This window comes from Hyperoodon ampullatus (assembly GCF_949752795.1).
Source record: "Hyperoodon ampullatus genome assembly, chromosome: 10".
NCBI lineage: Eukaryota > Metazoa > Chordata > Mammalia > Artiodactyla > Ziphiidae > Hyperoodon > Hyperoodon ampullatus.
In genome coordinates, this window is record NC_136923.1 from 38939949 (window position 1) to 38966568 (window position 26620).

Below are 26620 nucleotides of genomic sequence, written 5' to 3' on the forward strand. Positions count from 1 at the left end.
GGTCATTTGTAGAGACGTGGGTGGATCTAGAGACTGTCATACAGAGTGAAGTAAGTCAGAAAGAGAAAAATATCGTATATTAACGCATATATGTGGAACCTAGAAAAATGGTACAGATGAACTGGTATGCAGGGCAGAAATAGAGACAAGATGTAGAGAACAAACGTATGGATACCAAGGGGGAAAGTGGCGGGGGGGTGGTGGTGGTGGGATGAATTGGGAGATTGGGATTGACATGTATACACTAATATGTATAAAACAGATAACTAATAAGAACCTGCTGTATAAAAAAATAAATAAAATTAAATTTAAAAAATAAAAGCTTTTGCACAACAAAGGAAACCATAAAACAAAAAGACAACCTACAGAATGGGAGAAGATATTTGCAAACGATGCGACCAGCAAGCGCTTAATTTCCAAAATATACAAACAGCTCATGCAGTTCAACAAAAAAAACACCAATAATCCAGTTAAAAAATGGGCAGAGGAACTAAATAGACATTTCTTCAGAGAAGACATACCGATGGCCAACAGGCAGATGAAAAGACGCTTAACATCGCTAATTATTAGAGAAATGAAACTCAAAACTACAATGAGGTACCACCTCACACTGGTCAGAATGGCCATCGTTAAGAAGTCCTCAAATAACAAATGCTGGAGAGGGTGTGGAGAAAAGGGTACCCTCCTACACTGTTGGGGGGAATGTAAGTTGGTGCAGCCACTATGGAAAACAGTATGGAGGTTCCTCAAAAAACTAAAAATAGAGTTGCCATATGATCCAGCAATCCCATTCCTGGGCATATATCTCGACAAAACTATAATTCAAAAAGATACATGCACCCCTATGTTCATAGCAGCACTATTCACAATAGCCAAGACATGGAAACAACCTAAATGTCCATCAACAGATGAATGGATAAAGATGGGGTACATATATACACTGGAATACTACTCAGCCATAAAAAGGAACAAATGATGCCATTTGCAGCAACATGGATGGAACTAGAGATTATAATACTAAGTAAGTCAGAAAGAGACTTATATTCCACTTATATGTGAAATCTAAAATATGACATAAATGAACTTTCATGAAACAGAAACAGACTCACAGACACAGAGAACAGACTTGTGGTTGCCAAGGGGGAGTGGAGCGGGAAAGGGATGGAGTGAGAGGTTGGGGTTAGCAGATGCAAACTATTATATACAGAATGGATAAACAACAAGGTCCTACTGTATAGCACAGGGAAATATATTCAATATTCTGTGATTAACCATAATGGAAAAGAATATTTAAAAAAAAAGAATGTATATATAACTGAATCACTTTGCTCTTCAGCAGAAATTAACATCGTAAACCAACTATACTTCAATAAAAAAATTCACACACACACACAAACGCTGTCCCTAAACGTGTGGGAAGTGGATACTGGCTCTGTGAGCTGGTGGCTTCAACATGTACCCTGTTGGGTGAGGAGAGATCTGTCCAGGAGCAACAGATCATTCGTGCCACCTTCAACCTTTAGGCCCCATTCGTCCTCTACCCCACCACCATGCTGTAAGTGGGCCCCGGGAGTCTCTGCAGCCCCTACACACTGCCCAGGGGGTTGGGGTGGTGCAGGAGCCCAGGTTAAACCAACAAGAACCTTTCTACATATTGGGTTTACTTAAAGTGGGACCATTCCACTGCCTCCCCGTCGCCACCTGGCTCCCCTTGCCTGCTACATATGGCCCTAAGCCGTCCTGGATCCGTGCGCCTCCATAGCTATTGGCTTCTCCTGCCAGAGCTTGACTCGTTAAATTTGGCCTGGGGCCCCCAGCCCCACCTCCTCCTCTCCAGCAGCTCCCCACATATCCTGGTCTTCCCCGCCTCTGGACATTTGCTTGTGCTGGACCCTCTGCTGAGATCTGGCTGGAAGGATACAGGAAGAATGGGAATTTTGTTGATTCCCAGGGCAGGGGCAGCTGAACTGTAAGGGCTGTGGATTTGTCTTGCCAATTCTGAGTCCTGAGTTCCTGGCAAGACACAAAGCCAGGTGAGAAAGCAATGTGAACGAATGATCAAACAACTGAGTGAGTGAATGGACGCTGGGCTTGCAAAAGAGACGGTGGGGGAACTGGTGGTCAAGCCACATTGGTGGGGGGGGGCAGGAGGGACAGAATCTGGGTGTGGGCTGAACCCCCGTCCTCCCTCCTTTGCCAAGGAGAAAGCCAAAGTCCAGTCCCAGAGCCAGTGTTTATTAGCAAGATGGAACCCAAGGGCAGGTGTGGCCTGGACAGCAGAGGGCTGCCAGGAGCCCCCACCCACCTACCCAACTGCCCCCCAGAGCTATTTACACCCATCATCTGAAGTGGTGGGCAGAAGGGAGCCCTGGGGAGCCCCTGCAAGCCCCAGGCCTCCACCATGACCCCCTCTGCCCTCAGCGCTGCCTGAGCCTGGCCCCTCTGCTTTACTCCCAGCCCCTGCATCACAGCAGCACGGAGAAAGCAAAGAGGAGGTAGAGTGGCCAGGCAGGGAGGGAAGGAGGGGCTGGAGGGGCTGCCCCACCCAGGCAGGGCTCCTCTTCTCCTGTCCCCAATAAATAGAGAATAAATACCCAGGAAAGGGCTGGCCTTGACTGAGTGCCCCTCTCCCAGGCAGGGGCCGGCATCCTGTGCCAGCCCCTTCTTCCCTTCTCTGAGCGCATCTGAGCCCTCAACCCCCACCCCCGGTCTCCAAAGCAGTCCTCGCATCCACATGTATGCCACCAGCACACATGGGCGAGGGTGTACAGTCCGTGCCCCATCCAGGTAGAGCTTGCTCCCTCCCTGTGTCCTGTAGATCCTGGCGGTGGCTGTCGAGCAGGTAGACTCCCAGCTGAGCCTGGGGACTGTGTGGTCCTGGCCCGGCCCGGCCAACTGGCCGGGCCTGGTTAGGTGGGCTCTGTTTTCTGCCGTCTCTGACCAGCATGGGTCTAAGTTTTGGATGATGCTGCCGCTGAGGCAGGCTATTTTACAACCCACCAATAAATACTGTCTTTGCAGGGGCAGGGCGTATATAGAATATAGATATTTTATATATATATATATATTTATCTTTTATATTAAAAGGGACGAGGACTAGGCCGGCCCATCGCAGGGCTCAGACAGCAGGCCTCATGTGTCCGGCGGGTGATGGCGGCGGTTCCGGGGTTTTTTCTGGTCCTGGGGTTCAGGAGGCCTGGGTGCCCCTGGGGCCTCCCTGGGACTTGGGGGCACATGGCGCCAGTAGCCCTGGCAGTACTGGTGGATGAGGCCCACTTCTGGCTGGGCCAGGAGCTGGGCCAGCTCCTGGTAAGGGGGTGTGGGGGGCCCAGCGCCTGGGGCTGGTGGGACGCTCACAGCTGGGGGTGGGAAGAGGGCAGCATGGACGGCATCCTGGCCCAGTACATGCAGCTGCACTCGTGTGATGACATGCTTGAAGTTGTTCTCAGTGGCTGTACAGGAGTAGAGGCCGCGATCACCAAGCTGCAGGGCACGAAGCAGCAAGCCCTGTTCTGTGCGCAGGAAGCGGTCGTCTGCACGCATCTGTGGGGGCAGGGGCTGGGGCTCAGGGGCTGCAGGACCACCCTGTTGCCCCGGCCAGTTCCCCGATCAGACCACCTCTGGGGCCACCCCATGCAGGGGCACCCATGTGGAATTTCCATATACCAAGAAAAACAAGTTTCCGTATAACATCTGAATAATAAACACTTCCATTTTAGGAGGAATGACCATAAGGGGATTCTGTACAATGAGAGAATTCTGGAGCATACACACAATTTCTATTTAATGAGAATAAATAGATGTTGGGGCACCCTCATAGAATTTCCATGTAGAAGGGATTGCCTAGAATCCCTTCCATGTAGAAGGGATGGCCTAGAATCCCTTCCATGTAGAAGGGATTTCCACAATAGGAAGGCTACCCCACAGAATTTCCATATGCTGGAACTCATCCACGTGACATTTCCATAGAATGAGGTATACTGCCAATAAAGTACACATATGGAATTCTCATATAAAAAGGCACGCCTACAAGTAGTTTCCATGTAATATGGACACACCACAGAGTTTCCATATAACTGGATTCACCCAAATGATCTCCACATAGAGAGGGGAGCTTGGAAGGACTTTCTTAGAATGAGGGCTGCCCCAGTTTGGTTCCTATACCACATTTCACCCACGTAGAATTTCGACTGTACAAGGGACTCTCCCAACCATGGTGAGGACTGTGGGGCACAGGAAATCACCTCTCGGCGCCGGTCACTCGGATCTCGCTGGAACAGCCACTTAACGGTAGCCTGGGGCGAGCGGGGCTGGCACTCAAGGAAGGCTGCGCTCCCTGCCACGCCATACTGCACAGACTCCACGGCATTCTTATTGGCTGTAGAACACGAGGGTGCCACATGAAAGCAGCACTACCTCTTGGCAGACTGCAGGCTGGCGAGGGGCATATACAAGGATACCCACCCATACAGGCAGGGCTGTGCCATCAGGCATCCACTCCTTGAGAGGGTAGCCGAGGACAATCCTTCTCCAAAACCCCTCACCCCCTCACCCCCAGGACCATGTGAGAATCCTTCCAGTGGGGGCCCCACGAGCAGCTCTGTGGGCTCCACACCGAGGAGCACCCAGTGGTGAGACACAGCACTCACCGTTGGAATTGAACCCACGGCACTGCCTGATGGGGTTCCCGTGCCGGACGTCCTGACGGCGGCTCCGCCTGGATGAAGATAGCTCCTGAAGGAGTATTCCCGAGAAAACTTGCCCCCCAAGTCTCTATAGCCCCCAAACTCCAGGGTAGGATGTCTCACCCATAAAGTCCCCCAGGGTAATATCACATCCACCTCTAGACCTCCAGGACAGAGCCCTGGGTCTGGTGGCCAAAATTCCAAGGGTCTCGGGGTTCACACCTCTTAGAGGACGCTGTGTAGCGGGAACAGGCTTGGCCATCCCAGGCACAGTAGGGGTCCCGGGCAAGGCAGCAGTCGGCACAGGCGGCCCCATATGCCTGGCAGCGGTGCAGGCTCAGGTGTGTGACGCCCACGGCTGAGGCCACGTACAGTTGTTGCTGCGGGCAGGGGTAGGAGCTTGTCAGTTCCCTCCCCATAGCCAGCATTCCTTAGGAGCCAGTTGGGCCAGGCTCCTCCCCTTCTTGTTCTGTGCCTCAGTGTCCCCATCTCTTTGCCAAGGGCTTGACCCCAAGGTGAAGCAGCCTCCATCCCTACCCTCAGCCCACCTCGCCAAAACTCACCCTCTTGGAAGAGATGGTCATGGTCTTAACAGATGCTGGGTCCTAGAAGAAGATAGGGATTAGCTTATGACCCTGGGGACCCCCTTCCTGTCCTGACCTGGAGGTCTGAGGTCAGGAGGTGGTAGTGAGGAGGGCCATGGTGAGGAGGACAGGACTGGGTGGTGTCACACCCACCTTGAAGACCTCCACCTCCTCTAGCATGAGCTCCTCCATCTCCTGGTCATCCTTAGGCAGCACAATGACCTTCTGCACTGTCCCGCGGTCTGGAACGGGCCGGGCAGGGCCTCAGTGGGGCTGAGGACGCTGGGAAAGGGGCACCAGCCTCAGCCCCTTCCCCCACCAGGGCCCAAACCCCCCAAGGGCAGTGGAGTGGGAGAGCTCTGTGCCAAGGTTGAAGAGTTGCCCCCAGATGAGGGGAAGAGGTCTAAGGGGACTGGCCCTGGACAAGGGAGGAGTCACAGCTAGAGTCTGCCCCTCTGACCCCAGACCCTCATTTTGGGAAGCTGCGAACAGGCTGCAGGAAGTGTTCCCTTATGTTGAGGGCTACTGGAACAGCGGTGGGTGCAGTTTGCATGTGCACACGAGAGCATGTGTGTCAGTATTTGGACCCAGGTATCCTGGAGGTGTCTGGCTCTGTCCTCCCTCTTTCCGCCCAAACATGGGTCCCCAGGCACCCAGTGTCCCTGCTCTCCCGGCCACCAGGGATAGGGATGAAAATGGGGTTTCGCCATCCCCATTCTCAGTTATCCTGGTAATAGAAGCCTCCAAAGGATGAAGGTGGCAGAGCTGACATTGACAACCCTGTAATAACCCCCTAGCAGGGCAGGGCCCAGCCCTATGGATCAGTACCCTCCACCCAGTGGGCCCAGTGTGGGAGGGGCCGGGAGCAGCAGTGGGTACCTGTGCCCAGGAAAAGCACCTCATAGCGCCCGTCGGCTGCATCCACCTGGTCCACAGCAACGGTGGTGAGACGGTAAGGAGAGCCTGTGCGGACCACTAGGGGCCGCCGCTGCAGAGGGTAAACGGCCTGGTACATGAGTGGGTGGGTGCGCATGAAGTTGATCACTTCATCAGGATAGTCCTTGGTGGACTTCATGGATGGTGTGAAGGTTCCACCAGGGCACTGCAGGCAGATGATGAGCGTCAGGCCCAGGCTGCCCAGGGCACTCTGGACCCATTAGCTTCAGAAGAGGTCTCTGCTCTGTCTGTCCCCACCAGCTCCACCTGCTCCGCTTCTCAGAACACCCATCTGGGCTTTTGCCCAATACCCAACCTCTCTGCAGGTCCTGTACCAGCTGAGGTCCCAAGGTCTCACATGGTCAAATCCCATGGCCATCTCCCCAGCTTCATGTGCCATGACTTTGTGGCAGCATATGGCAGAGCTGACAATGGCCTTTCTAGGTCCTCATCCCCACCCGCTTGTCTCCTTCCTCTGACTGTTCTTCCAGTGCACCCCTTCCCCAGCTCCACCCCTACTCAGCAGGATGGCAGGCCCAGAGCTCCTTTAACACCCTAGGCATGTGATCAGATCACGAAGCTCTCCTGCTTAGACTCCCGCAGTGGTCCATGTCACACCAAGATCAGGTGAATCGCCTCCCACTACTGCAGGGGCTCCTGCTCACCCCCACCTCCAGCCTGCCTTGAAAACTTCCCTACAACTTTCAGCTTCCAAACAGCCTCCCAGAGGGAGCAGCCTGCCATACCCAGCCACCATCTTTGTTTCAGGATCCTACCTGGATTCTTTCACAGCCCGACACTGTGTGTAAATGGTGGAGTTTTCCTTACAGTGTGTTTTGTTATAACTTCAGCTTTATTGAGGGTGAATGGTGAGTTTATATGTGTGTATGGTCCACCTCCGCCCCCGCCCCCGCCAACTTGGCTGTGAGTGCCACGATGGTGCGGCCCATGTCTGCAAAGGGCCTGACCCAGCACAGTTCTCGTGGAAAGAGAGGAAAGGGAAAGGTGGAGTGAGTGGGGTCCTCACCGTGCCGGGCCGTGGGTAGGGCATCTTCCCTGAGAAGGGCATCCATTGGTAGTTGGGGCCCTCTTTGTGGGCAAAGGGCCCATTGAAGACCATGCGAATGTCAGCCATGGAGTAGACACACACGGCAGAGCCTCGGAACACAGAGCTGCGGGCAAGGCAGGCTGCTGCTGCGGGTGGGGCAGACCCTTGGCCCAGGGTCCCTCCCCAGCCTACCCTCACCCACAGCTCCCCACCAGGATGGGGTCCTCCACAAATCACAGCCCCCAACTCAGCCATACCCTGCCACTGCTGGCCCCAGCCCCAGTCTCACCCCGAGGAGGTAAAGACAGCGTAAATGACTGGGTTCCTCACATCCTGGGTCTGCTGGACAAACACATCCTCTGGGGACAGAAGGAGAGGGGGCTGGGAGGGGTACCTTGGCCACGAGCCCCAAGGCCCTGCCCACTCCTGGGTGGGGGGCACCAGGCTTCCCCTGACCACCCATCCGGCTGCCATCCCCTGAAGTAGCTATAGGCCCCTGCCCGCCTGCCGGGTGCTCACGGAGCTCGTCAAAGTGGGTCTCGATGCCATCCTCGCCTGGCACAGAGCAGACCAGCCTTGCCTTCAGGAATGTGCTCCACTTGTTGACCAGGCAGCAGTGGCCGCCATCATCGTTCTGGGGGGGAAGGGGCAGGGGCTGGGTCAGATCAGCTCACTCACCTCAAAGACCCTGCCAGAGCAGGGCTGACGGAACCAGGACTGGGCCTGGGGAGGGGGCAGCAAGGGGCCTCATACCAGGCAGATCCGCCCGATGCGGGCATACACGGCGGGGCTCTGTGGTGCCTCCGCGGACCGCTCACGGAAGAAGAAGTAGAGCTTGTCGTCGTTGCGCTCGGCGCTGTCAGGGATGAGCTCAGCGTGGATGAATGAAGGGTCTGCAGGTGTGCAGGCATCAGTGAACCGCACCCTCCTTGGACAAAGCCTCTTTCCCAGGCCAGGTACAAGAAGACCCCCGAGTCTTCCCGGGATAAGAAACTACCCCCGCTCTAGCCAGTCAAGGGCCAAAAATTCTCCCATGAGTGTTTCTTTATGATCTCTGTGCCGCACCCCAGACATGCTGCCCACTGGAGGTGTTGCAGGCTCTGCTCACCATTGAGCCACCGGGAGTTGTACTGATCCGTGCGCATGGCCGTCTGCTTTCCAAGCGTGCGGAAGATGGCTGCGTCGGTGCCCATGAAGTCGATGTACACACCCGCATAGAGCTCCTCGTCTGTGGGTGGGCCAGTGGGTCAGTCAGGGGGACGCCCTTGGCTAAGGCCGGTGCACAGCACACATGACCTCCAGAGCAGGGTCCCATCTCCCCCTCAGGTTCTCCAAGGCGATTGTATCAGTGGGGCGTTGGTGAATGTTTTAACAACTGGCTCTGGGAGGACTGGGATTAGCAGCAGTTGGCTCTGATTAGCAGTCAGAGCCAATTTCTGTGGTGTAAATACTCCCACCATGGCTGATTTCAAGCTACTAACCTGAGGTCACTCACTGAAAGTAGAGTTGGGAAGACCTGCCAAAACCACTGTCTAGTATTTCCACCCCATAGATACGAGAAATGTAAATAATCTCAAGGACATAGATAATAAAATGTAGTAAAATAATTAGCAAGTAATGAGTTTTGAGTATTTTTACCTTTGTTTTTAAAGTAATTTATTTAACTATAAGTGTATATAATTTACTTTCTAATAATAGCTGTGTTTAACAGCTGGCTCACAAAATACGTGAAAATTTAAACAGAAAATTTGACAAACACACTGGCTCCAGCACACCACTCCAAGTCTTCCCTCTAGACTCCCCCAGGGCAGGCCCTGTCTTCCCCCATCAGACTCCCTGGTCTGGACCCTGCCATCCGGCTAGGACCTTCTTACTCACCAAGAGGGAGAGGATAATGCCCACCCTCTGCCTTTCCCAGGCTTGGAGGTGGCACACTGCCCAGCAGCTGCTGAGAGGCAGATTCGGTTGGGCAGCCAGAAAGTAGGCAGAGTGCAGGGACCTGGGTCAGCAGTGGGCTCGCCCAACCTGGGGGTAGGGGAAGCAGCTGCTTCTGAGGCCCCAGGCAGGACTGCTCCCCAGAGAACATTCTCCCAACTCTCCCAGACACTTGGCCAGACCAGAAACAAACTCCCCTAGTTGGTCTCTGGGCCAGGACTCTCCATTGGTGCTGCCTGTGGGCCTCTCCCAGCCTCCCAGACAATCCGAGAACACGCTATGGGACCACTGCCTCATACCACCCTCAGTACAGACTCCGCTTGTCTTCTCTTCCAGGAAGCCTGCGGCCAGGAGGGTTCTGGCCTTTGCATGGACCACACTGTGGATTTCAGGGTAGAATCTGACCCCTGCGCCCACCGCACCCCCATTCGAGGGGCTGGATGGAGGCTCATACCACCTAGTCTCTGTCCCTCAGCGCACACTGGGGTCTGGTCTGTACCCTTCCCCTTGCCAAGTGGGGCCACATTGCGGGGGTGATGGGAGGGCAGGTTTCAGACGCAGCAATTTCACGGTCTCTTCCCTGGGGAAAAGTGTTGGTGCCATGCTCCCTGCTCCAGAGGCAGAGGTCACACCTTTAGGCTTTGGAACCAGGGTGGGGTGGGAGCACTCACTGATGAGGGCTGAGGCTGTGTCCAGCTTGGGATCGTAGGGACACTTGCCCTTTCCTGACTCGAGTTTCTCAGGCTCCAGGTAGAAGATGTAATCCTGCAAGGCAGAGAGGGGCTCAGCATCATCCAAGCCATCCCGCACAGGAAAGACAAGGGTCATCAGGCTCCCAGGGTGAGAGTGAGCCCCCAGGGAAACCCTGAAGCCACCCTGCTTCACTCCCCAGATCTCACTGGGTTTTAACTCTATCTTGCCAGGTCTCCCAGGGCAGGGCGGTGCTGAGGATTCCCAGGGAGGTGCTTCCTGGTCTAGATCTCAGATAAGACCTGGGAATCATGTCTCGGAGGACTCTGCTTTGGGGACCATGAGAGGGGCATCAGGTGGGCTTGTAGGGGCTGAAGCCCCTCCATGCCAACTAGTTCAGGAAGACTCTGGCCGGGGCCCCCTTGGGCCACAGAGGCACAACTCTTTGAGCTGTGGCTGCCTGTCTCGGGCCACGAAGGGCAGGGGTACTGGCCAAGGGCCTGGGATCCTGTCCTTTGCCATCAGGTCCCACCGGGCCAGAGGGCTCTGAGGTTATTGTGTCGCCGGTTTTTGTGCCCTATCTGTGGTCCTCAAGATAGACTAATAGGCCAGGACCTTTTCCCTGCCCCTCAGCAGAGCCCCCAGCTCCACATGTCTCCGCAGGGAGCCGGGAGTTGAGGGGTCCAGCCCAGACCACATGGAATTCACAAAGCCCCCCACATGCCTCCCAGCCCATCCCTGAAGATGCTAGGAGGAAGGCTGGTGAAGGCACTGGGACCAGGACGAGCTCATGAGGAGGTTAAGGGAGGAAGAGGAGAGAGGCACAGAGGCAGGAAGGAGGTGGCAGCAGGTGGCAGGGATGGTGATGGGAAGGTGTACACAGGCCTGCTTCCAGTTACACTCTGCACACATGACTTCCTGCACACATGGGGCTGCACACACAGCTCGGCACGCATCACTGCCAACACACGGAACCCACTGTTCACACCCTGGGCACACACAGGCAGAGTCTGAGCGGCCCCACTTCTCAGCACTCCCTGCCACAGACACGCGAGCTCAAGTGACCACTTGCTCTGTCACTCACCGGCAGCCCCTGCCCCCCTGCCCGCCCCTGCCCAGCCCCAGTGCCCCCCAGCCCCGGCCCAGCCCCTCAGCCCTGTCCTGGGTCAAGTCTAGTAGACACACAGCTCTGCCCCTCCCACCCCAGGGGTTAACCCATGCCCCAAGCGAGGCATGGGGCATGGACTCCTAAGAGCTATGTGTCAGGCTGCACACATGTGCCATTTTCCCACGCTGGGTGCTAAGTAAGGTGTGGGCTGGAGAGTGCCCAACGCGTGCCCACGCATGTCTACACACGTGTTCTGAGGGCGGAGGCATGGCTGTCCCCAGGGCTCCTGTCTTTCCCACCTGATGGCTTCATGATTTCTTGTCACACTGAGGCTGACATGAGTCCAACTGGGAATGCCTTCAGAGGCTGAGGGCACTGCAGGGGAAGGGGTAGGAGGGGGGCACAGAGGTGGACGGAAGACCCTGGAGAGGCTGGCCTGGGGTGCAGGCTCCTGGCTGGAAGGCCAGGCCCAGGATGAGTTCGGTTCAGAGGCAGTGCTGCCTGGCAAGAGCCTGAAGGGATGAGGCCCACCTGGCGTGGGGCTGTGGGCGTCGGGTGGAGGGCACCATCGGTGGCTCTGCTGCCTCGGCCTCTGACCACCTGCATCTGGGTCCAGGGAGTGGCCTGAGAAGACGAGGAATACAGGTTAGAGCCAGGGGTGGCAGGGGCTGGGGGAGCGGGCTCGGGCTGCCAGCTTCTCACACCACACATGCCAGGAACACATGGGAGCACCTGAGCCCCCAGAGCACATATATGCACCCCTGTGTGAACACATACACACAGCTGGGGCACACCTGCACACACCTGTGCCCCTTAGGTCCAATCGTTCTCACACACTCCCTACAAGGTCACACCAGCTCACACACATGCCCACATGGAAATGGAGGAGGGCAAAAGCGGGCGGGGTGGGGCAGAGCTGAGGAAGGGGCAGCTCTCCCCCAGGCCGTATGGCAGAAGCTGACCCAGGCATCCAGCCTCCTGATGCTGAGGCCCCCGCCAGGCCCTCTGGCTTGGCTGCAGGGGCACCGTCCACATATGGAGGAAGCGCTCACTACATGCCAGGCACAGTGCTAAGAGCTCTGAGAGCGTTAGCTCACTGCCTCCTCCTCACACCAACCTGTGAGAAAGGCAGCTATTAGCCCCATTTTCAGGAGAGGAAACTGAGGCTCTGAGAGGTGGAAGAAGTCACTCACCCAAGGTCACAGGGCCGGGAAGTGGCAGGGCTGGGGCTCAAGCCCATCCTCCCATCAGAACCCTGGAAGGTAGCTATCAGTGGGGGCAGCACAGGGCCAGGGTGGGCGAGGCTTACCTGGGCACGGCGGCCGCGGTTTACATAAGTGCACATGGGGTTGTAGGCGCCGGTCCCGCACACATACAGGTGTGTTCGGTTCCAGGGCTGGATGAGCCTGACGAAGTTCCCGCACTCACCCTGGGGCCAGAGGGAAAGCCAAGGAGGTGCCCAGATGCCTGCCTGGCCCCAGTGCCTTCCTGGAGTCCCCTGTCCCCCGCCACCACCTCCCCCCACCCCACCTGTGACCCCACGGCACTCACGTTGCCATCCTTGCCTGAGAGCACGCACTCCTCAATGCGCTGTGGGGAGGCTGCCCAGTGGATCTGCCAGAGATGGAGGTCAGAGGGCCCGCTGGAAGGGCCCCCAGCCCTGGGGCGCGCGTCCCTCATCCCCCCAACACATCTGGGCTGGCCCTTACAATGAGGGGCTCGCGGTTGATGTCATGCAGGTCCAGGGACAGCACGTAGTCCTTGCTGCCCACATACATGCGGTCGTGGTCCTCGTCCTTGAGCAGGATTCGGTAATCAGTTGTGTTGAGCAGGAAGTTGAAGAAGTGGGCCGTGCCTGTGGCCTTAAGCTCTGTGGGCAGAGGGCAGAGCAGCAGTGAGGGCTCTTGGAGACCATCCACCCATACCCCCTTTGACAGAGGGGTAGCCCCACCACACGGTCATCTTAAACCCCCAGCTTCCCCTCCAGGGCCTGCTTGGTTCCCTCTCTAGTCCCTGACATTCTGGGAGGAGAAAGTGGGACAGGTGGGCAGGCCAGGTAAGGGGCCACACCCAAAGCCGGGGCCCTGATTCATCGGCAGCCCAGCCAGTCTCTGGGTCCCAATGAAAGGGCAGCGGGCGTGGGCCAGGGTGCGTGATGGCATCAGAGACTCTCTGCTCAGGTGAGGGGTTAATGTTCCCATGCTCAGGGTGGGGCCAGCTTCCCACAGGGGCCTAAAAGGGTTAATGAGCAGGGGTGTAGGGGGCAGGTGCAACCAGGACAGCTCACAAATGCTGGCACAGAGCCAGGGTGCCCTGTCCTCACCCCAGCTGCCAACAAGACAGAGGGCAAAGCTGGCACACAGCAAGGTCCCCACCTTGTCTGAAGCAGGTTAGCCAGGACACCGGAAAGCGCTGCTGGAGCCAAACTGCCCAACAGACCTTGGGCTTCCCCCAGACCCCACAGGGTTGCTGATGGTGGAATCCTCAGGCCACTCTGAACCATCCAGGAAGTCTTTCCCAGGAAAGAGGCCCTCCCCCTAGTGCTGCAGCATCCCCGGGGCTGGGGACAGGGTCCAGCTGAGTCCTCAGTTTCCCTTCTGCGTGAGTCTGGCAGCCCTGGCCCTCTCACCCTCAGGTTGCTGGGGGAAAGTCCTCCTTTCTGGGGATGAAAGACAGGAGGAAACTAGGCTAGTGATAGGCCAATGACAGAGGACTCCAGGAAACTTGGGAACCTTCCTCTGGGAGAGGGAGTTCCGAGGGGTCCCCTTGGCAAGTCCCTCCTCCACCTACCCCCAGCTAGTTTTAGCTCCGCAGGAGAGAAGAGATTGCAATAAGGGTGATGAATATTCACCAGCACAGGAGGCTTGAGATGGCAGCACACAGAAGAGTATGTATGCATGCACATGGCCCAGGTATACACACACGCACATATGTGTCCTACATCAGATGATGCATCCACCAAGGGGAACATACACCTCGCATCTCCCTGCCCCACATCTGGTAACCCATTTCACAGGTGGGGCAATCAAGGGGGAGGTCTGGAGAGGGAGAATCTGAGCCCTGGGATCTGAGGTCACTGAGAGCCATAGATGCTGCCTGAAGGTGGAACCAGCAGGTGGCCCCATCCCATTTAGTCAAGGCTGCTGTCTCTGACTGGCCTGGCTGACCTTGACCCCTGCTGTGTGCTGGAGACCCGGGAATGGAGCTGGAGGGGCTATGCCTGAGAGCAGCTCTGAATGGGAGCTTCAGGATGTGCTGAGATGGGTGTGTGAGGTGGACTGGGAGCCAGGGGAGTCCCACAGCAGACCCAGAGCCCACATCTGAGGGCTGGGCAGGGCAAAGGCCTTGCCCTGCCCAGCCCTGACTATGGCAGCAAGAGAATACAGGTGATGACCTTGGCCCACCACTGGGACGCAGGGACGCCAAGGGATCAAAGGGCCGATCCCTGCCTGGCTACAGCCTCATCGGCGGTGCCTCTGAAGTCCCGGGCAGGGCAGCCCGGGCACCTGTCCTGCACCTGTTGTTGGGCCACTCGGAGTCCCCCGCCTGGCCACCCGGCCATAGTGACAACAGGAAAGTAAACACTACCCCCCCTCGCCGACCCAGGGCCAGGAAGTGGCCAGAGAGGAAGTGGGGCTGCCAGCGGAGCCCCCCCAGGCTGGGACAGCCCGCCAGGGGTTATTTATACCCTGGCTGGGGGCATGGCCTTGACTGTGCCCTTACCCGTCCTGCTAGGCTAGGGGGCATTTGGGGGGCAATGAGGGGAAGGGAGGCGAGGCTGAAGTGGGCACCTTCAGACACAGACACCTAAGGTGGGGGGAGCTCCAAATATCTAGCCCCCGAGATGCAACCAGCCATAATGCCTACCCTCCCATCCCTGCCTAGCCTTGGGTCCCTATAATCCAGACCCTCCCCCTCTACAGTGCTACGACCCCCAAGTCCAAGTCCCCCTCCCAAGTACAGACAGAGGAGACACCATTCAGCAGATGAGGAAACTGAGACCTACGTGAGGAGCAGAACAGCCTTGATCTGACATCCTTCCTCTCAACTCTCCGTGCCTGAGCCCTTTGGTAGAGGTGGGAATGGAGGGAGCCTCTCACTTAGTCATCCAGTACCTATTATGTGCAAAGCCCTGTGCTCATTAACATCCAAATTACAGATGAGAGGCACAGAGCAGGGAAGTGACATGTCAGTGTGCATGGAGCGTGATATTCCCACCCAGGTCCATGGCCTTTTGGGCTAAAGGAGGGGCACGTGCCGGCAGAGCCAGTCCTGGTGGTGGGGACTGCCTGCTGGGAGGGCCAGGGCCGGAAGGTGACTCGTCCTCCATTGACAGGGCACATGACTCAGGACCCTCGGGACCCCTCCCGGTGGCCACGGGATATGGCGTCAATGGCTCTGTTGTCACAGGATGTGATGTTTTGGTCTCTGTGGAAACTAAGGTGGGTGTAGGGAGCCCCCATAAGGCTGTGTGGGGTAGGAAATGGGTGGGAGCAAGGGTGAGGAATCTTTGGCTCTGGCATGGGCTTCATGACCCCAGTTGCGGTCTTGGAGTGCTCATTTCCCTCATGCCAGATTGTAGTAAAGAATTCAAATAAGGGTCCCCATGACAGCCCTGCACCCCCAGCTCCAGAAACGAAGACTGAGGCCCAGGGGAGAGTGGTGCTCACCTTAGGTCACAGGGTGAGGAGTGAAACTGGTGTGCTGTCCCCACCTCCTCACTCTGCCGCAGGGTAGAGGAACAGGGGGCCTTCACTCCTCCAAGAAGGCCAGGTCAGGGCAGATGGTGGTTGAGTAGCCCTGGGCATCCTGCTCTGACACCTGCAGTGTCAGCAGGGCTAGAGCCTACTGGCCCCCAGCCCCACTGAGGAGCAGGGACTTGGGGCAAGGGGACCTGGGGGCCTGAGGGGGCATGGATGTATGTGGGCGAGCTGACATGGACTGAGGTTGCTCCTTACCTCAGGCCAGTCCCCACCTCTGCTCCACTTGCCCCAGGCCCAGCTCTGATAGCAGGAGTGTCGCCCCTCCCCCAGCCCCAGGACAATACAGAGGGAGGAGCTGGGGCACAACCAAAGGCTCTGTGGGTGTCAGGGATTCAAGTCTGTATAAGCTTTGACCTTGGGGAGGGAGGGTGGTGTGCCTGAGTGATGCTCCAGGGAAGAGCTCCCCACCCCCATGCCCTCATCCAGGCTGGGCACAGGTTGGGTGGGGTGACATCCGGGAAGGCTTTTCCCGTCATGGGGAAGGAAGAGCCTTTTCTGGCATCAGACACCTCATTTCCGCAGTCGTTTCCAGCCTCTAGCACTCTCCCATGGCCATTAGACACTTGGGGTCCTGGCCCAGAACGGCCTGGCAAAGGTCCAGAGGCAGGAATTTTCTCAGTGTAAAGGAGGCTTAATCCTGGGGTCTCTGTTTCCTCCTCTCTGGGAAGCAGCTGATGACGCCTTACTTTAAAGGAGGTGGTGGACGAGGACAGCACAGAGGAGGCGTGTCTGCAGCCCTCGCCCGCAGACCCCGAGTGGGCGGCCCCCGACCCCTGCTGCCCGTCTCTAGGACACCAGGTCTGCTGCCAGTGAGGCAGGGGCTGCTGCAAAAGGGGGGTCTTGGATCAGAGATGGGTATCCCGCCCCCTTGGTTACAGCCCTACAAAGCAGCAGGCCCTGACGGACAGTGTCACCTCTCTGGGCTGTGCTTGGGTACTGGGAGGTGATGGACAGGTCCCGGCAACTCAGCCCTGACCTCTGACTTCATGTGGGCTGGTCCAGCCTTAATCCCTAAGATGAAGAGAAATGAGGCTGGGGGTGAGGGGTGGGGGTGCTGGCCGGGGTCTCTGGTTAGTACTTTATCCCCCTGCCCTTCTGAGGAGGGAAACTGAGGTGGATAAGGAGATGGCAGCAGTGGCAGCAGCAGGAATGGCAGGGTCCCTCCTGGACACCCCCGTGGGCTCTAGGGAGGGTTGGCCCCCAGCCCCTTTACCACTCCCTCAAGCTGTGAGGGGCCCCAGAGGAAGGCCCAGGGGCTGGGCTGACCCACTGGCTCTCGGCCTAATCCTCTTTTAATGAGCGGCCAGCCGGAAGGCCTCAGCCCCTGGCCACAGCCTTGTAACCCTGGAGCCCCAGCCAGGCGAGCCGGGGGCAGGGCCTCCCTAAAGCCTTTGCATGCACCTTTCTCCCTGCTCAGCACATCCACCTCACTCATACCTCAATGCCAAGACTCCAACCCTGGCCAGGCCAATCCAGGGCCCCAGCATCTGCCTTGACATACCAGGGTGACATCTGCCTTGTGCTCCCATGGACCCTCTCCTAGGCATTTACCATTTGTTCAGGTCCAGGTCCCACATGGGGCTGGGCAGAAGAGGCTGTCACCTTTGATTCAGGGGCTGGCTCTCCCAGTCCCACCTCCCACCCCACCCCTAGAGATGTTCTAGATGGGAACCCCTAGAAGCCAGACCCAGGGTTTCGCCTGGGGCTTAAGCGGCCTCCCCCCTGGGGGGTAGGCTCCAGGTTCCTTTGGCCCCAAGTCCCTCAAAATCTGTCCTCTTCAATCCCATCTCTGGATCAGGCTGTCCAGATCGGAGACCCAGAAGCCTCCCTAGGAGCCATCCATACTCGCCCCTCTTCCCCCTAGGCAGGTGAGCCAGGTCAGTGCCAACAAAACCAATTACAGCCGCTCTCACCCAATTAGCAACTAATTATGGCCTCATAGTCCATTCAACATAATTAACATGTAAATGACTCCACGTGTTTATATTCAATAACGGCTCTGATTGAATTTAATTTAAAAGTCTGAACTGGGGACCCAGTTACCGTATTTCATCACTTAGAGCTGCCACTTCCTGGGAGAGGGACCCAAGGCCAGAGTGAATGGTGGAGGGGCAGGTGCCAAGACACTGGCCCAGCGCTGGAGAGGCTGGAGATGTTTGTAGTCCCTGCCACCCTGACATGCCTATCCCAGGGGTGCGGGGAGGTGGTGAGATCAGAAGAGCCCCCAGTGGGACCCGCAAGATGGGAAATCCTCTGGAACAAGGGGCCCCTTCTTAAGGGCTACTGTAAACATCGCAGCTGTTCAGTAAACACCAAGCTGGAGCTGAGCTGGAGCAGCCCAGCTGGGCTAAGCTCTGCTGCAGGCTTCCCTCCCATTTTGGGGGCTAAGGGCTGGGGGTTGGGGGTTGGAGGTTGGGGGTTGGGGGTTGGGGCCTGGGACCGGCAGGCCCAGGCATGCTGTTCCCACGCCCGTTCCGCCCCAGCGCCCACCTGCTCCGCCCAGGAGAAGACAGGCTGGGGGCACAGCTCATCCTGACCTGGGAAAAAGCCAGGTGGGAAGGGGCAGCAGAGTCACTCCCTGGCACACACACCTGGCGGACAGCAAAGGTTCTACATCTCTCCCCACTAAGGATGTCCAGTGACTTTAGACCATTGTGTCCCAGCAGGTAGGGAGCCCTCCAGCCTCGGTGCTTCCATTGATCCCTGACCACCCCCAGGACCACATGGTGCCTGGCTGTTCTAGGTCTGGGCTGGTGGCTCAGGGGGCCAGGATGTCCTACCTGGACCCGAATGGCGTACATGGCTGCCTAGGAGGACACCTTTGGGCATTCGCAGGCCAGGCAAAGTTCAGATCTCTTGCCCAGCTTGGAAAAGACACAGTGTGGTCAAGGAGGCTGGCTTGAAGGGGCAAGGCGGTCCCTGAGCCTGGGGTGGGAGGAGGGGGCCTGGGCCAGGCAAGCAGCTCACACTGGAATGTGCCCCAAGAAGTGGGAAGGGGGTGGGAAGAGGGGCTGGTCCTGAGGGGAGGGTGGCACCAATCCATTTCTCAGGTGGGCAGAGTGTATCAGAGCCTCCAGTTCCACAGGCCTCGGGGGCCCACCCCTCCTCCCACATTCCAGACCTGGCCCGGAAACCCCCCACTCCTTCCTCCACCACCTCCTCCTCCCTGTGACTGCAAAAGACAACAAACTCTCCATGGCTCATTTACTCTGATAAATCAACCAGACGGACAGGCCAGGATGGGACCAACACGCTGGTGGGTGTCAAGACCCTCCCCCTGCCCTGGGCCCAGCCCCCACCTCTGCCCTCCTCAGACTCCTGGGGTCCCTGTAGCCCCTCCACATCACCCACCCAGAGATTCCCAGGATGCCCCAGACAGTCTTAGCGCCCCCCCCAATATTCAGATGGGGAAACTGAGGCACCGCACAGACAGATGTGTGCTCAGGGTCAGCCTTGAGGGATGTGGTGAGGCTGTGTCAGGACTCCAGGCATGACTTAGCTGGTCGTCAGTCCAGAAAGGCAGCGGGTACTCCACACAGGCCTGGTGCTAGGACTGGAGGATGCTAAGCAAAATGACAGTGTGAGCAGCCTTGAGCAGAGGAGCCTGGAATGCCACCCATTCCACCTCAGGTGCTGCAGGAGCCCAGGAGGCCCGCATATTCTAGCTGTTGCTCTACAGTTGTAGTGTAGGACCGACAGGAGCCACCCAGGCTGGTGGACCAGGAGGTCCACACAGTGGACTCTGCCCCTGGAAGGAAATGAGGGCATCAGCACTGAGCCCTAAATGGGAAGAACAAAGCTCTTGGCTGGGTGCAGAGACCTTAGAGGAAAGAGCATGTCCGGGTAGGAAGCCACGGAGGGGTCATGGTAGTGGTGGGAGGAGATGCAGACAAGGGGGGATCAGGGGAAGGAAGGAAGGAAGAAGACTGGGGGAAGGGGGGTGGAGCCAAGGCCTCACGCCCCAAAGGCCTCCTGGTCCCTGGAGGGGCCTGTTGCTTTGGGGCTGTCCCTACCCTGTAGAGATATAGCAGATAGGCAATACTTGCCAGCAGCCCCACTGAGGATGCCACAGGTCAGCCTAGCTGAGCCACCCTCCGCCATGGGCTGGCCTCCTGGAACCTAGGCCAGCAGCCACCGTCCAGACCCCATTCTTTGCCGGGTCAGGATCAGTAAGCAACCCCAGGAGGCCTCCACCCTCTCCCAGGGGCTGCTCAGCAGCCTGGGGGGCGGGGGCCTGCAGGCCTGCCAAGCTCAGGCACCCACGTGAGCTGGGCTTTGGATTCAGATCGGAGCCTTCTGGCATCCAGGCCTCTGGCAAAGGCCCTCTTGCTATTTCTAAGAAAAATGCAGCAGGAATCTTCTCTGCTTCTACAAAGCACCAAGGGCTCCCTTGAGGCAGGGCTCAGATTCCCAGGACAGCGCCAGGTCAGGCCAAGAAAACATACTCTCGGGCCAGTCATGTAGATGCCCAAGTGAGCAACCCAGGTCTGGTCACCCCTAGCACAAGCTGTAGGAGCTAGAACAGTGCAGGGTGTGGGGGCGGGGGAGTTGCGGGCTGTGTCACTGCAGCAGATCGTGGGCCCCAACCAGACTGGGACACTCATCTCCAGGAGAGCCCCCTCCATGGCATCCCTTCCCCAAATGCATTATCTTTTTCCCAGTATGTATTTGGTAGCTCTGCCATGAAAAAAAGAGCTCAAGGGCTTCCCTGGTGGCGCAGTGGTTGAGAGTCTGCCTGCCGATGCAGGGGACACGGGTTCGTGCCCCGGTCCGGGAAGATCCCACATGCCACGGAGCGGCTGGGCCCGTTGAGCCATGGCCGCTGAGCCCGCGCGTCCGGAGCCTGTGCTCCGCAACGGGAGAGGCCACAACGGTGAGAGGCCCGGGTACCGCAAAAAAAGAAAAGAGCTCAAAAACCACAAGGAGAAAGTGGAAACTCTATATCCTAGCACCAAGAGCAAGACTCCATCTAGCATCTCGCCCTTCCCCAACTGCTGCACCGCACACACCCCGCCTCTGCTCCTGCTCTTCCCGCTCCCGAAATCTCCCTTCCCATTTGTGATATAGCTTCCTCCACAAATCCTGTCCAGACGCCCATGGTAGGCATCCTCCTCCTCCTGAGCCCACTCCACCCACAGGGCTCAGGGTCCCTCTTGCAGTCCTTTCCAAACACCAACTGCTTTACCAAAGGTTAGAAATCTAGAGGGAGAGGTGAGGCAGTGTGGACTTCTTGGGCACCCCCAGGATCAGCCCTCAGCCACCCTCACAGTAGCTCTTAGTTTCTGAGACTTCCTTCGCCAGAGCCATAACTGTATTCACAAAAAGTTAATGCACAAAACATCATGAAGTCAGCACCATTTTTGCCCCCATTTTACAGATGAGGCAGCAGGGACACAGAGGGACTTCACTACACAAGGTCTACCCATGGCCAGGATGCAAGCTAGGCAGCTTGAGACCTCAGGATGCTGTTTCCATGGGGCCACTGCTATCCCTACCTTACATGGAGAAACTGGGGGTGGGAGAGCCTAAGCTACTTGTCTAAGATCACACAGCTGACAAGGTAGGATAGAGGTTTGCCTGCCTTCAGGGCCAGCTCTCTCAACCACCACAGCACCACCTCTTCATTCTACCAAATTAAGTGTCCCACTGCCTGCCCTGGGGGAGGAGCTAGAGGTCTCCCAGGAGTCAGAAGCCAAGTACCCACGGCTCTGAAGACACCCTCTGGGCTCCCCACCACCTCTGGAGAGGTCACAGGGTTGGAGGTGCACACACACAGGTGCAGACAGCCAGGAGCCCACTCTGAGGCCGCCACCTCCCAAGCCACAGGGTGAAAGATGCCTTTATGGGCCAGGATGAGATTTTTATCTTGGTGGTTTCTCTTTAAATTCTTTACGATTACGAAGCAGTGGGGGCTGCCAAGGAACATGATTTACTCCTTGAGCATGCACCAGCTCCTCACTCCGTGCCAAGGGAAGCTGGAGCCAGGGAGGGAGGGGTGGGCATCGTGCCAGGGAACCAGAGACAAGGCCTGTGCTGCGGAGGCCCAGCCAGTGGCGGTCCCATCTGAAGCTTGGCTGGACCTGGAAGGACCACAGCTGAGAGCCTCAGGCCCTGGCCTGGCTGACCCAGGCTGGGCCTCAGGCAGGCTCTCGGCAAGCACAGGGACCTGCCCCGCTCTCTCCGAGGGCTGATCCTTGGCCAGCTGAGGGGCAGCCAACCAGCACCCAGGACCTCCCAACTCCCAAAGCGGCCATTTCCAAGTCCCCTCTCAGGAGTGAGGCGGCTCCCATTTCCAGGAAAACTGAGATCCGAAACGCAGGGATCTCGGCTCAAGTTCATGCTTTGGGTCTTCCTTCCTCCCTCATCAGGCTCATCCTGGAATACCCACGCCTCCCCAGTTTGCTAGCTCCAAGTCCCCCTGTAGCTGTCAAAGCCACCTACCCAGCTCCCTGGTGCCACCCCTGGCCTCCAAGCTCCTGGGCCTTCTCACCTGTCCCTAGCAATCTGAAGCTCCAAGCCTGTTTGGCTGGCCAGGGAGCCCCCCTGGTGGGCAAGGGAGGGTCCTTAAGCTCCCCAGCCCCACTCCTCACACCATGCAGTCAGGCCAGCTAAGTCGAGGCTTGCTAAAGGCACTTCCAATTCAATCCGTATTCACCCCATACTCACTCCCCCTTGGGTAAAGTAAACAGACTGTGACCCTTCCTAACCTCCCATCTCCTCATTTCCTAATAAGGAGACCTGGCGACTTTGGTTCTCGAATGCTACACGCAAACGATGTAAGTGGTGGCACTGTTATGGGCCTAATAGCCCCAGAGGCTCAGGAGCTGGGCTGAGGAGGGCTGGTGGGCAGTCACCAGCACCAACCCATTCACCCTCCACCTGCGAAACATCCTTCCCAAAGAGCAAGCCAGATACGCCCAGACTCTTGAGAAGGTTGAACCCCAGGGCTGCTCTGATCATAGAAGCCCTTTCCACTCCTGGACCCTGGTTTTCCTTCTCCAAAGGGAGAGAGCTTCCTAGAGGACTCTCATCAGTGGAGGGGCTGGGGAGATGGACAACTGAATTCATAGGAAATAAGCAAACCCAAGTGCTGTTTCTCCAGTGGTAGAGAGCACAAGAAGCCTGACCAGTGCGAACCCAGCCCTTTCCTTGGGAAGTGAGGCTGGGCAGGCTAACGCTGGCACTGCAGGGTCCTGGAGCTCGAGCCCGAGCCCGAGCCCTAGCCCATGGGAGAGGGCTGTGCCTGCATCCCCAACCTGCCCTCCACCCCCAGTCCTGGAACAGGTTCAGACATCAGGCAGAGCCAGGCTCCACCTTAGTCCTGCTCCTGAGTGACCCGGGAAAGCCTCTGGGTCTGATTCCTCACAGGATACCCAGGCAGTCCCCCTCCCCAGGCCTTGGAGGGACTACCACTTGGTTATCATCATGGGTACCTACTGTTACTTCTATTATTTTCATCTTTCCTGACCTCCCCTGGCAAGGTGACCTTCCATTCCATCTCCTTACTCCGGCCTCAGTTTCCCCAGTAGCCCAGCCACCTTATGTCATCACAAGACCGCTTTCCCCCTCCAAACACCTCTTGGCCTCAAGTCCTGGCCAAAGCCAGCCCAGGCAGCAGCAGTGTATTGTGGGGGTGGCTTCCTGGGAAAAAGTAAACATTCCCCAAGCTAAACAAAGGAGCTGGCAGGGCCCTCACACCTCCCTCTGCAGGGGGAAGTGGTACCCTAGGGCTTGGACCATCTCAGGGTGGGGGAAGGGAGAGTTTTTTTTCTCCCAGACTTGGCCAGTGACTCTGGGGTTAAGGGGACTCCAGGCCCAGGCAAGGATAGGTGGTGAAAAGAGGGCCCTGCTGCCCAGGCTCTCTAGTTCTAAGCATCCATGAGCTCTCAAAAAATACCTCTCCTGCTCCTGAAAATCCTCCTCACTTGACCCCTCATTTCTGCATGACCTTGGCTGTGCTGCTGATGGAAGCTCAGGAGATGGGCCATAGGAGTCTCCCCACTCTGACTGAACACTGGGTCCCTTCTCCCTTAAACCCTCTCTCAGCTTTAGGCCTGGCTGGGGTGCCCAGGCGGATGGGCAGGCAGCAAGCCCAAGCCTGGCCCAGTTCCTGCCTTTGTTCCTTTATCTGCCCTGGGCAGTGTGGCCCCTCATACCAGAACCTCCGGCTTAGAGGGTCTGGCCCGACTAGGCCGGAACTAGCACCTCCCAACTGCAGCGGGACCCAGGCAAGGGAGGGGATGTGCCTAGGGTAAGGGAGGCCCTGAGGGCTGGTATGGCAGCTGCTATATCCATCCAAGGCACAGATGGAGAAACTGAGGCATGAAGCCACAGTGATCACCAGTGTTCCCAAGAGCAGCCCTCTCTATGCCCCTCTTGTATATCCAGGAGGAGAAGCTCCCCCCAGCCCTAGCCACAGCCAGGCCAGGGCCCAGGTTCTGTAGGTCTTTGTCTCTATTCTCACTCCACAAATGATCAGTGAGGGCCTACTCCTCACTGAGGGCCACATCGTAGGCATGAGTTGCCTGAGACCATCCAGCACGAGGGGGGGAGAGGGGAGCACAGGGCCTGTTGCACAGTAAGTGCTGAGCTCCCAGGAGGCACCGGCCAGCTGGGTGTCCATTGTCCTTTCAGCCACTTTGTCTGTGAGCACCCTATCTTGTTCACTGCACAGTCCTCAGTGCTCAGCACAGGGCCTGGCACGTGGCAGGTACTCAAGAATCTGCTAAACTAAGTGACATCTAAGCATAAATGTAGGACAGGAGATCAAGTAGGAAACAGAAAGGTCATTCAGGACAGGGAAACCTGCCCATGCAAAAGCACAGAGGCCTGGGGTTGGGGTGGCCCCAGGCAGCCTACAGCCCCACCCCAGGCTGCCACAAGAGTCGCGCCACAGGCTGGCTGCCAGTGAGTTGGGCTTTTAGTCACTGTGGGTGTCAGCTTCAGAGCTAATTGAGGGGGAATCGACCTGACCGATGTGGGCTTCAGGCGTCAGCAAGGCCAGAGCACCAACACTATTTCTGGCCTCTCCTCTGCCTCCTGCCTGACCATGGCCCTGCCCTTGCCTGAGCCTCAGTTTCTCTCTCTGGAAAAAAGGAACAAAAGCCTTTGCCCCTTTGCCCCTGCAGGTCCAAGAAGGTTTAAAAGGAGTGTACAGAGACCCTCCCAATATCTTGTTTCTTCTGCTTCCTCTCACGGGTCTCCAGGGTGATGACAAAAGTAATACCCAGAGTGGATGTCTTGGTTCCAGGATCCCAGGGGTGTGGAAACCAAGTCACCCGCCCTGCCCCTGTGGGGGGAGGGGATGCTCTATTCTCCCTGCTGGCACCATGGGCTTGGAATGGAGTGAGGGGGGACCAGGCCCCTTCAGTATTTATTAATCAGCTCCGAGGACTTCCACCAGGAAAGGGTAGAGATAGCAGCAGAATAAGTATCTCACCTTCTTAGGCCCAGGAGAGGAGTTGTCTTTTACAACCCAAACCAATCAACCCTTCTGCCCATTTCTCAGGCCCTGTGCAGGACTCCTTCCAGGCACATCCTCAGAAATTCACTCCCCACTCCCCCATCAAGTTGCACGGGTAATATGGGGCCAGGAGAGGGGCTCTGCTGGGGGACATGGGAACATGGTGAGGTGGGGGCTGGGCCTCAGCCAAGCCTGAGGAAGGAAAGGTTGGCCCAGCCTTTCACCCTTATAAGTGCACCCAGAAATCTGGTCAGCCAGGGCTGAGTTGGCCCCACCCAGGGCAGGCAGCTGGACCAAGTGACCCTGGGCCAGAGGAGGGCCAAGGGTGAGAACTCAGCGGTGACCCCAGGTCCCCCAAGCATGGCTGCTGTCCCTTATCCCAGGCCGAGGGTAGACTCTTGGATCATGCACACCTTCAAGGAAGTGGCTGGTGAGTGAGCCATCGGTATGCCTGGATAGTTTGTGTGGCACGCGTGTTTACCTGCCTAGTGGGTTAGCTGCAAAGGTGATGGAGCCAGGGGACTAGCATCTCATTCTGCAGACCCCAACTCATCATTAAAACGTTCCAGTGACTTCAAGCAAAGTGCTCACTGGGGATCTCAGGCCTGTCACAACAGCACGTGCTCTCCCTAAACTCACTGGGTGATCTAGCCTCTAGTCACAGCCAAGAGCCCCCTCCCCAATTCCTGGGAACCCCTCCCACATGGAGACCCACAGGAAGGTTCCTCAAGCACCCACAGCCCAGCAGAGCAGGTCCTGCTCCTCTAGCTTTCGGAGGCCTCAGTGTCTGCCCGATTGTCTCACCAGGCAGGGCAGGACTAGTGGCAGGGAAGGGCTTCTGCAAACACAAGTTTGAAAGGCAAGACACCTCTGTCACCCCAGTTATCACACAGAGGGAGATGCTCTGCAGACTCAAACCCAGAGGCCACACATTCTGGCTCTAGAAGCGGCCCGGGGACCTCCCTGGCGGTCTAGTGGTTGAGACTCCATGCTTCCACTGCAGGTTCGATCCCTGGTCGGGAACTGAGATCCCTCATGCCATGCAGCCAAAAAAAACAAAACAAAAAAAAGCAGCAGCCCAGACTCAGGACACTTCTCCAAATATCTAAGTAGTCCAGTCTCCAGCCTTTCCCAGCAAGTCACCACCTCCTTTGTCGCCCCCAACACACCCAGTGTGACCCACGTGGCTGCACAATTTGTCCTTTTTTGCTCTGACCTCTCTTCTCTCTCCTGTGCAACAGGGCCAAGTGCTCTGGACAGAGGAGGATGCTGGGGAACAGCAAGGAAGCCTCTTACCTTTAAATGAGAGCCGGACCCGGGGCGTGGCCGGGAGGTAGTCCTGGGTTGGGGTGGCTGGCCAGGCCCCAGTCAGCAGGGAAGCCCAGAGGAGGAGGCCAGCGACAGGCAT

At 57.3% G+C, this 26620-nt stretch overlaps 1 protein-coding gene across 2 annotated transcripts; it reads right to left on the bottom strand.

Moving 5' to 3' along the window:
* Positions 1-2219: 2219 nt before the first annotated feature.
* Positions 2220-26620, bottom strand: SEMA3F (semaphorin 3F; the record flags this gene model as incomplete). Of its 2 annotated transcripts, XM_079713349.1 has the most annotated exons (18): positions 2220-3543; positions 4245-4378; positions 4650-4717; positions 4908-5065; positions 5249-5290; positions 5423-5511; positions 6149-6371; positions 7233-7377; positions 7543-7612; positions 7773-7887; positions 8007-8146; positions 8362-8481; positions 9860-9953; positions 11518-11610; positions 12296-12415; positions 12538-12600; positions 12696-12856; positions 26509-26620. In XM_079713349.1, 18 exons carry the CDS (start codon positions 26618-26620, stop codon positions 3133-3135), a joined length of 2358 nt encoding a protein of 785 aa, XP_079569475.1. In that variant the 3' UTR covers positions 2220-3132. The 2 variants fall into 2 exon arrangements, with proteins under 2 accessions (XP_079569475.1, XP_079569476.1); XM_079713350.1 differs by lacking the exon at positions 11518-11610.